Source organism: Takifugu rubripes, chromosome 5, assembly GCF_901000725.2.
Source record: "Takifugu rubripes chromosome 5, fTakRub1.2, whole genome shotgun sequence".
NCBI classification, from domain to species: Eukaryota; Metazoa; Chordata; class Actinopteri; order Tetraodontiformes; family Tetraodontidae; genus Takifugu; species Takifugu rubripes.
Genome location: NC_042289.1, coordinates 10,532,952 through 10,543,171, shown reverse-complemented (window position 1 = coordinate 10,543,171; position 10,220 = coordinate 10,532,952). Strand labels below are relative to the sequence as shown.

Sequence of the window (10,220 nt, the reverse complement as noted above, 5' to 3'; positions counted from 1 at the left end):
TGCTGATCGTCGCATCACATCTCTCTCGTTTCCATCCGCGTAAATGAGCCGCGACGCGTCCTTATGATCCTGCTTTATGAAGCGAAGCGAGCCCGATAAATAAGTTGTCTCGGCATCAAAACAAAACTGACCCTCCCCATCCTTCCCGAGAAAGATGCACAAATGTTTGTGTTCTAGCCAAATTCCGAAGATTAAACTCAGATTTAAACATGTTGAAAACACGCTCGAGAAGTTGTTATTGTGTTTACAGTCCGTAGAAAGCGCCTGGTTGCTGATGTGTTTACGACATCGAGGAGTTTTTTTGTGGAATTACCAAAGTAAATCTTCTGGAACAATATGAATCAGCTCCACACTCGTGTGTTTCCACTTAACTGTACTTGGGGGACGATGAGGTCAGGAGAGGATAAACCCGCGGGGGAGCGGGATGGACGTGACGCCGTGTGAGCTCGATACACGTCATGAATCCACAGCCGGATCGCTCTGTTCTTTCCCATTTATTGACACGGCTACCTGGAAACGGAGGCGAAGGAGAACACCTCTGAGGAGGAGGATTGCGGGTGCGAACGGAACCCAACACACGTGCACAAAGAATCAGTAATTCAAAGAGAATCAGTAATTCAGCGTGCAGAGACTCCTCACGTGCACGCTGTTGTTTTACATTCCAGGTCTACTTGTCACAGTGTTGCTCAACCGGGTTTAATCCCAGCAGCGAGCTGTCAGGACTTATTGTTCCTCTCCGTCCCTCTGACTCCGCCGGCTCCGTGCTTCCCGTCTCCCGTGCTGCTGGACGCGCTCGTTTCCTGACCCCGCCAGCCAGTGTTATTAATCCAGGACGCGGCGGCTCAGGCCTCCCCAGCGAGTGCGTTTTCCTGCCCAGTCACATCAGAGGAATGAGCGCATGAGCGTTTGTCTGCAGGTCGGGGAGCAGATCAGCTCTTATGTCTGATTTTCTAACCTGGACCCACCGAACGTGTCGCGGTTAGTGTCACTTCCCCTCATATCTGACCTCCCGCTGGGACAACACTGTTGAGTTTGTCCCTCACCTTCTTCTTCCCTCCTTTTCCCCCCTCGCCTCCATTGGTTTATTGATGTGAAAGCAGCGGGGAGGGTTTTGTTTCTTGATTTCCTGCTTCCTGGTTGACCTGGAGAGGGTTAATGTGAGCGGCTCTGTGTTCCCTCCTCCTGACACTGACTGAGCACACACACGCGCTCACACACACATGCTCACTCACACTCTCCCAGTGCAGAGGCCAGCGCACCACCAGAGAGGAGGGACGCTTTGCAGCTCAGAGCCGGCCGTCGCAGCGATCGGGGCTCGCTCGTCTCTCTCCCCCGGCGCCCCTGATTGTCTCCGGCCTCGCCGCTCCATATGGGACTCCAGAGCTGGCCGCCAAGCACGCCAGCGCTGTCCACCATGGCCTGCCTCGACGTGGAGACCCCATCCATCTGCAGGGGCAAATTCAAATCAGGTGCCTTTACTGTTTTATCGCCTCACACCAGCCTGTTATTAGAGTATCTGTGTGAAGTATGTGCAGTGTTTATTTGTCTTAAAGACTGTTGCCTTTGGAAGCCTGGTGAGGGTGTGTGTGTGTGTGTGTGTGTGGGGGGGGGGGGTGACGTAAACACAGGCTGGACAGGAAATGACAGCACAACAGATAATCTGACCAGTGATTCATGGCGAGCATCATTCTCGCAGGAGGAACTGATGTCTTGGTCAGTTTAGTGGCCCTAAACTCTCAGATGTTCTTCAAATGCGCATTTTCATCCGTATTTCAGGAACTTTTGCGTCCGTTTGTTCGGAGCCTGAATTAATACTGTTTCCAGCCGCTGAAGTTCCTGGGTTATCAGAGGTAGTAGCAGTACGTGATTGAAGACTCGCCCACTCATGAGCAGGAAAGCTCCCTTTTTTTTCCTCATTCCTGCTCCTTTGAACTCCTTCGCGACCAAAAGTAACACCTCTTTCAGCTTTCATTGCTCTTTCCTGCTGAGGTTCTGCACAAATTGTAGGAAAATACATCTGAGCAGGCTGCTGCATACCAGTATTTACTGGATCTACCCCTATAACCCTGATTATTTATGGTTTTGGTGACCTCATCTTTCCTAAAATAAGATTCGGTTTAAACCAACAAAGTCAACATCGCCTGGTGTCAATCTTTCTCTGGAGGGACTTCGCAGCCAGAGCAAACATATTTTTTTATTTGTAGTGTTTACAAAAGCGAGCGGGTGGGTGGGAGGGGGGGGGGGGGGGTGGGGGGGGTGGAGCAAAGTGAAGGTCCGATGGGAGACCTCCAGGGATGATCTGCTGAGAACAACACAGGTCTGAGATTAGAGATTACATCAGCGTGCAGGGATTTGCGCAGAGCCTTCCCTGTGTTTCTGTTTACGCTCTGCTGGTGAGCCGAGAGGAGCCCGTTTGCATCACGTGGAGGTCAGCCAGGGTTCAGATGGAACGCAAGAGAATGTGAAGGGAGGAAGACCCCAGGCGTGAGCCGTACCCTCGGACAGATGCCCAAATTACGCGGAGCTCAGACGGCCCTGCTGCTGCTGTCCATGTGCGCCCCCGCGCTCTCATAAACCAGGTTGCTCGTGGCGTTTCTGCTCCAAATCAGAAAAGAAATGACTTTTCCCGTCCCGAGTCCTGACATGATCTGTCTCAGGCGCTCTCGGACCCCTGTGGCCCCGGGTCAGGCCGGCCAGCCACACTTTGTCCTTGCTGCTCCTTTTGCCCACTAGTGGCACAGAAACGTCCCCTTCAGCTCCGCAGCCTCCCCCCCATCCCCACCCCCACCCCCACCCAAAATTACTACCCCAAAATTTCATGGTTCCCAGGCCTTGTTCTCACAGCTGCCTGGTTTATTTTTGCTAGCGTGAGTCACAGAGGCCCGATCAGACACAGCACCGTTCCCAGGAGAATTCAGCAGGGCCATGTGTGTGTGTGCGGGTGTGTGTGTGAGTGTGTGTGACTAAGTTCTAGCTAAGCAGGCACTGGTGACCAACAAAGCCACAGTTCCTCTTTCATTGACCTTCTCTTCTTAAAAACAAGTCTGCAATATTTGCCCAATGTTTTGGTCTAGCTGCGTTTTCGCCATGTTTCCGCCCGGTGTTGCTCATTAACAGGTCGTAGGTTTGGACGTTCCTGGTTATCAGAGCTGTAATTCCTTTTATCAGCACTCACATTAAACATTAACGGCCGATTCTCCTCTGGAGTTGATCCCCTGCTGAGATCCACATTCTCATTGGGACAACTCAGCAATGGCGTCCTCGTATCGATGTCCAGCTGTTGTACAACTTGTGGTACTCGTTCAGGAAGTGGATGGGATGTCTGTGGCGAGGCTCGCCGTCCGGCCTTTTTGAGGTAGCGCACTGATCGGGGGATAATAAGTACTTGGTTGAATCTGAAGCTTGGCAGGTTTGTCGGTTAAATCCACAGATGGTTGCGAGGTGACTCAGAGGATTTGGCTTTGGATGGTGACAGCCCCCCCCCCCCTGACCTCCATGTCTCTGCTCTCTCACAGTCCTCCAGCTCTGTCTCCAGCAGAGGAGGACGCGGGAGCAGCTGGCGGAGCAAGGCATCATGCCGCGTGAGTGTTAAGTCTTCAGATGCTCCGCGCCGTACACCTCGCACCAGTGCCTCAACACTGACGTCGCTCCAACACGACGTTGGGGAAGAGCAGAGGCACACGGGATAAGTCGAATCCGGGGTGGAAACCTGCTGATGAAATAATGCTGTCAGGTTTTTCTGTCTGGCTCCGCACTGAAACGTGAGTCATCGGCTGAGCCTTTAGTGGAGGTCAGTCGCTGTGTGGGCGAGTGTGTCCGGCATCACACACACCCCCACTGCCACCCCCCCCACCCCCCGGCTGCTCCCCTGAACGCACCTTCTCTCAGCAAGATTGAGGTGATGCTCGGGAATCTCTGACACACTCCTCAGGTCGCCCACGCCACCGCTCGGTCCTGAAAGCGAAAGGTGCTCGTCACAGCCAAGGTGGCTCGTCCGTTAGCCAAACCGCAGATAAGGGGAGAGTTTATTGAGGAGGAGAGTTTATTGAGGGGAGGTTACTGTATGAGCTCAGTAAAGCTGGAAGGTCCAATTTTCACTCTCCATTAAACAGCAGGATCCAAATCTGCAAAATGTCTCCCCAAAATGAAACGTTCTTATTGTGGTTCCAAGTCTGCGGTTGCTAATCCATGATGCTACATTAAATCAAAAGAAATCCAGTTGTTTAGGAATGTTTGTGTGCAGAAATAATAATATTTTGATCACCTTTTCGTAGCTCTGAAAGCACCCGCCACCTTCCACGAGCGGATTCGCAGCCTGGAAAGAGCCCGGGTAAGACGTGACGTCGCCATCGCGCCGCAGATCCGTTTCATCTAAACAAGGCTTCTATCTGAAATATAAACAGAAATGCCTGTTATTTACGTTGCAGACCGGGAGCTTCCTAAAGCACAAACTCTGCAGCAGGCCTGAGCGCTCTGAGCTGGTCCGCCTGCACATCCTCCAAGGTAATCGTCCTGGTGTCTGTTCTTGGTCCGCTAGATAACAGAGATGAATAAGGCGCTTATTCATCTAATCACACTCATAAACTTTGTTTGCGTGTTGAGGATTGTTCCTCCACACTGGAAACTGGTTTGTGGGGGTGCAGCGAGTCATCCTGTGTTTGTGTGTTCCTCAGAGACGCAGGCCGAGCCCTCCCTGCAGGCCACCCAGATGAAGCTGAAGAGGGCCAGACTGGCCGATAACCTCAACGAGAAGATCACCCAGCGGCCGGGGCCCCTGGAGCTGGTGGAGAAGAACATCCTTCCTGTCGACTCTGCCGCCGAGGAGGGTCCCAACGGTAGCCCATCAGAATCACAGAAGCATTGGAAGGACGCTAATCTATCCCCTCATTAAGGCTGCACTTTCTTGTGTGTGACGCTCCACAGATGACAAGGCGGCGTGCTTGAAGCCGGCAGATGTTTACAGCTTTAATGAAGACAGCAGTGAGGCCTTATCACCGCAACAGCCTGTTCACCCACCGTTCGCCAGCTCCGATGCTGGGGAGAATGACGCCACGTGTGCTTCCTCGAAAATAAGCCCTTCGACACAGGTAGCACCAAATAGGTCCTGACCATGATACATGTTTTGAGGGTTGAAGGTCACATCAGGGACTTCTCTGTCTTTATTAGCGCTCCCCATCGCCTTTATCCCAGTCTGCATCAGACGCCATCGGCCTCGTCTGCACCGCCGAGCATCCGAGTGCCCGAAAAGCACCAGCACCTCATCTGATCGCCACCGTCACCTCCTGCGGGTCAGTTCGGGCGAAGGTGAGGTTCAGAAGCATTTTTTTTTAAAAATGTCCCGAGTTTCTGAAACGGCGCCTGATCTGAAGTCATCGTCGCTGTCGTTCCGATTTACTGGCCGTGTTTGGGTTGTTGTGATTACCGAAGACACGCAGTCTGCATTTTATCATCCTGCAAGTCACAGCCGTTCAGAGGTTTGGGCTGAATGTCAGCGTTCGGCCAAGTCAAATACAGTTCAAAGAACAACTGGGTTTAAACTCATTCCGCAAATCCTGGAGCTTAGCGCTGTGCCGGCCGCAGTTTGTCTTCAATTAGGGTCAAATGACAGACTGGCCTCCAATATTCAGCCTGTGTCAAAAACAGCAAGAACTAATGCATTTGTCTTAATCCAGGGCTCCTCAGAAGTATTCATAAAATGAACTCCTCTCTCTTTAAAACCTGATTTACGGTTTTGGGGGCGTGCCGGTACTGCAGCCGCCAGCGCCAGGTAGTTTTCGTGTGTATCCTGTGGGTGGTTGAGAAATAACGCTTACATTTCCATGACCCTTTTCCTCATTTGGCAGCTCACGTGAGGTGTCAGAACAATGTTCCCCCTTAACATTTCAAAACATAAAAGCCCTGCATCAGTTCCAAGTCGTGCAGCGATTGTTCTGGCACGGCAGCCTCTACTCTCTGGTAGACTGGACAGAGATCAGTCACGAGGATCAAAGATGCCTCCAGATGCTCCGCTATGGTTTCACATGTTTTCTCTCCGTCTGCATGTGTGCGTGCGTGTGTGTGTCTCTGTGTGCGTGTGTGTTGTGCAGCAAAGCCTGTCCAGACTCCCCACTGATAAAAGCCGCAGCAAAAGGAACAAGGAGCCCAAACCTCGGGTAAAAAAGTTAAAGTACCATCAGTACATCCCTCCGGACAGGAAGCAGGAGCCCAGCGAGGTGCAGATGGACTCGGCGTACGCCCGGCTCCTGCAGCAGCAGCAGCAGTTCCTGCAGCTGCAGATTCTAAGCCAGCAGCAGTTCAACTTCCAGGCGAGCCCATCTGTAAACATCAAGTACGGCTGCTTCACTAACACATACACACCCGTAGCCACACGTATCGACACACAGGGTAGCAGGCTCATACAGCTGTTGTTTGTCAGAGAGGGTTTAGGTTCTCCACCCGTCGTATGCTACAGAAGTTGTACGATGAAAAATTGGCTGGTGGTTCCCACTTCCTGTCTGAGCTGTACTCCCTCTCTCTTCCTGTGCTGCTACAACAGACCGACAGCCGAGGCACAATCCAGCTGTTCCAGCATTGTTCTGGCTGGAACTGCTGCCCCCTCCCATGTGCAGCCCCAGCAGAGCCAGGTCAACGGCAAGCCAGATCATTTACCTGCCAACCTGGATGAGATGAAGGTGCGTGCAAAGTCTCTATGCGTGCGCTTCGAGGTGCAGAACAGGCGTTCCGTGATGATTTATTGTGTTATTCACAGGTGGCTGAGCTGAAAATGGAGCTGAAACTCAGATCTCTGCCTGTTTCTGGGACTAAGACAGATCTGATAGAGAGGCTAAGGTTGTATCAGGAGACCTCTAACCTCCAAACAGCTGCTGCTTCTGTGGAGAAAACAGTCATCGCAGAAGCTCCACAGCCTGAAAATGTCAAGTTAAGTCCCCCTGTGTCACCCATCGCTTCCAGGGTGTCCAGTCTGGGCATAGAGGACCGTGGCGCTGTTGATGGCCCCGCCCAGCTCGCAGTTACCGCGGTATCTGCTCACAGTGTAGGTTCTGCGGTGGAGGAGAGCCCCACGGACAAGAGGTCCCCCGAAAAAGACTCTGAGAAGGACAAACGTCTCCACGAGAAGGAGCGTCAGATCAAGGAACTGATGAGGAAGCTGGAGCAGGAGCAGCGACTGGTGGAGGAGCTGAAGATGCAGCTGGAGGTGGAGAAGAGGAGTCAGCACAGCGATTCCCCGCCTCACTTCAGCCCCCTCCAAGTCAAAGAAGAAAACATGAGCCCCTCCAGCTGCTCTGGGGCCTGTAGCTCTCCAGGCCTGATCAAACAAGAGCATGTCGAGGATCCAGTCACGCAAGTCCTCCAGAGCCACTTCGTCATGGGCCAGCAGACAGCGAAGCCCCCTGAGCCGGAGCAGCCCGCTGAGGCTGGGGCTCACATCCTCCTGGCAGCACCCTTTCCTGCCACAACAATCGCCATCCAGCTCCCCACCAGCAGCATCATACTACACAGCCCTGACAACAGCGCGGCTCTGGGCCTCCTCCCACCCGCTGCGCAGATGCCACCAAACGCAGAAGCTTCGCAGCAGCAGTGCGGCGGCCACCCAAAGGTGAGGGGGCACACTGATGAGGTGCCACAGCCGTCTTAGGGTACATTAAACAGCCGAAATGATCCCAATTTATTCGGAAAAAGCACAAAACGACGCCTTGCTGTCACTTTGTCTGCGTGCAGGAGAGAACGCCGGCGAGGTAAATGCATCCATTCAGCATGTTCTCCTCTCTGTCTCTGTCTGCAGGCCTGGAGGGTCGACAGCACGACGCCGACCTTCCTTAACACGTTTCCAGTGGGGGGACGTCCTGCGGGAGCCTCCTCCGGCCAAGCTGACCGCAAAGACCCTGCAAATGTGGTAAAGGGTGATCTTTTGTTCCTGGCTGGCTCAGCTATGGTTTGGGTTTAAAGCTAAGAGGCCGCTGTTTCTGTTTGAAGTCTCCTCGTTCCAGCCAGCCAGCTTTCGTGCAGCCACCGAAATTCCCAAATCGCGCGTCGAAGAGCAAAGACCCGCCCTGCTACGAGGATGCGGTCAAACAGACACGGAGCCTGCAGTCAGCTGTTCAGGTAACAATTCTTATCTCTTTGTGGAATCAGTCGCTGTTACGGACTCACAGATCTTTGCCGGCTCCCTCCAGGGTCCCACTGCAGCCAGCCAGCATATGGACGACCTGTTTGACGTGCTCATCGAGAGCGGAGGTGAGGGGGAAAGCGCAGCATTTTGAGATGCCGCTGCGGCGCTCCGGAGATCAGTGACCGTTATGCTCTGCGTGTTTTCCCCAGAGATCTCTCCCTTCGTCAGACAGGACGCCACGTCTCAGGAAACACCTCTCCCCGTCACGGCCAGCGTCACCACCCTTCCCATCAACACCGTTCTATCCCGCCCTCCCCCTCAGGTCCAAGTGGCCCAGCTTCCTGCAGCATCGCTCCGCGCCAGGCCCGGGTTAGCAGACCTGTCCTCACCATCTCTGCTAGGCAGGACGCTCGCCTGCTCAGACTCACCCGCGGTTACCATGGAGATGGACTTTAACGACAGCACGCTGCCCTCCTCTTTAAACCTAAATGGTGCCGGCATGGACAACATGGACTGGTTGGACCTTAACCTATCTGCAGAGGGAGTCAGCTCTCTGGACATATCAGCGCCGGCGGGCGTATTCTCGGACTTCCTGGACTCCCACGATCTGCAGTTGAACTGGGATTGAGTGCACTCAAGGTGACCCGTCGTGATGATAGATCGGACTTTTCATACCAAGGAGGAGGAGGACTTTTGTCTCTGTTATTTGCAAAGACAAACTTTATTAAGGCAGATAGATGCAATATAAATCAGCTCAATGATAACGTTTTTGAGCAGCGTCAGTATTGCTTTTGCTGTGTTGTCATATTTGAGGTTTTAACCCACAGACTGACTGATAAACTGGTACTGAGCTGGCTTCTTCTTCTTTTTTATACATCTTTTGTTATGATATTACTCTTTTTTTATGCACAATGTCACCTGCTGCTCTGGCAACAGGAAAGAAAAACCCGGCTTGTAGCTTTAAGCTCTTATACTCGGTGGTTTATGCCATCATCTTGGAGTGATTACAGTCAAGAAGACAAAAGACAACATCCAAACAAAGCCGTTTAAAAGTGTTCTGTTATGTGTTTAGGACACATTTTTTTAAGAACAGATGAATTATTATTCAGCTGAATTCAAATGATTCTCTCTGGATCGCAGATTTGTTTGATGGTGACATCTGCTGGTCACATGTGAGCCCAAACACGTTCAGAACGTTTAGATCTTCGTGCTGATTTCTGATTAAAGGGTGAAAAAATAGAAAAACAATGACGCGTCCCTCCGGTTTCTCGGAATCCTATGTCACTGCTCTTGTGTTTAATTATCACGGATAAACAGATTTTCCAGAGAAGTGCCAACCAACCCATCAGAGCGTTGCAAGATTTGTGGGAAATTCATTTTTTAAAATCTTTCTCCTCGCATCAGTGCTGCATCTGACATTAAACTGTCGCTCTTTACAAAAGGGCGAAGACGTTTGTGCTGCATCATGTGTCTCATTTTGCATCTTTGCTTGCTCCTTTCTGTGTGGTCAACAGTTTGTTTCCTTGTGGAGACACGTCATTAGAGGTCGCTTCTGCGCTTTTATCCACAGACCAGAGACATGATTCCCTTGATTTCTCCTCCAAATGGAATGTTAATGTGCTGCCTGTGGCGTGACCCTCATCAGGTGACACATCGTTATAGCAGGGGTGGGTAATGGGGCCTCTCCCATTTATGTTTAATACTGGATGACTTCACCTTAATGGCACCATCATACTGAAGATTTACCTTTATGTTTAATCGGCATGAATTGTTTCCAAGGCTGATGTTCTTCCATATGGAACAAGAGTGAAGATCTCTTCTCCGTGTGGTCAGGGCATTAAATGACACCTCTCTTGCATCCCATTTTTAATTAACACAATTTCTAAATAGGACCATTTGATTATTCCAGCTTTTTGTTTTAGGATCAGATCACACTTATTGGTCCAACGAAATATCTATCAACATCTTGCTGCTGGCTTCTTCTCAAGTTGCATCTTCTAATCCTGTTGATATTGGCCATCTGTCCCTTTTAATGCCACTAAATCCTACCAAAAAAAAAACCAATTATGCCTGCTTCGCCTATGAAGAGTAAGTTTCAAGCTATTTGATT

General features: G+C 51.5%; 1 protein-coding gene across 2 annotated transcripts; it reads left to right on the top strand.

Moving 5' to 3' along the window:
- The first annotated feature begins 952 nt into the window (after window positions 1-952).
- mrtfbb (myocardin related transcription factor Bb) lies at window positions 953-9,565 on the top strand. 2 transcript variants are annotated; one of them, XM_011604120.2, is made up of 14 exons: window positions 953-1,469; window positions 3,516-3,581; window positions 4,275-4,330; window positions 4,428-4,503; window positions 4,674-4,835; window positions 4,924-5,087; window positions 5,167-5,304; window positions 6,087-6,328; window positions 6,536-6,671; window positions 6,749-7,597; window positions 7,784-7,894; window positions 7,975-8,103; window positions 8,175-8,235; window positions 8,320-9,565. In XM_011604120.2, the coding sequence occupies exons 1-14, from the start codon at window positions 1,370-1,372 to the stop codon at window positions 8,736-8,738; spliced, it is 2,709 nt and encodes a 902-aa protein (XP_011602422.1). In that variant the 5' UTR covers window positions 953-1,369; the 3' UTR covers window positions 8,739-9,565. The 2 variants fall into 2 exon arrangements, with proteins under 2 accessions (XP_011602422.1, XP_011602423.1); XM_011604121.2 differs by lacking the exon at window positions 3,516-3,581 and having other exon boundaries at window positions 954-1,469.
- Window positions 9,566-10,220: the final 655 nt, after the last annotated feature.

Excerpts from the sequence above, each read along its gene's own strand:
- mrtfbb (XM_011604120.2), top strand. The coding sequence starts at position 1,370 with ATGGGACTCCAGAGCTGGCCGCCAAGCACGCCAGCGCTGTCCACCATG. Across the intron at positions 4,504-4,673 it reads CCGCCTGCACATCCTCCAAG|AGACGCAGGCCGAGCCCTCC; the intron begins GTAATCGTCCTG and ends TGTGTTCCTCAG. Across the intron at positions 6,329-6,535 it reads AGCCCATCTGTAAACATCAA|ACCGACAGCCGAGGCACAAT; the intron begins GTACGGCTGCTT and ends CTGCTACAACAG.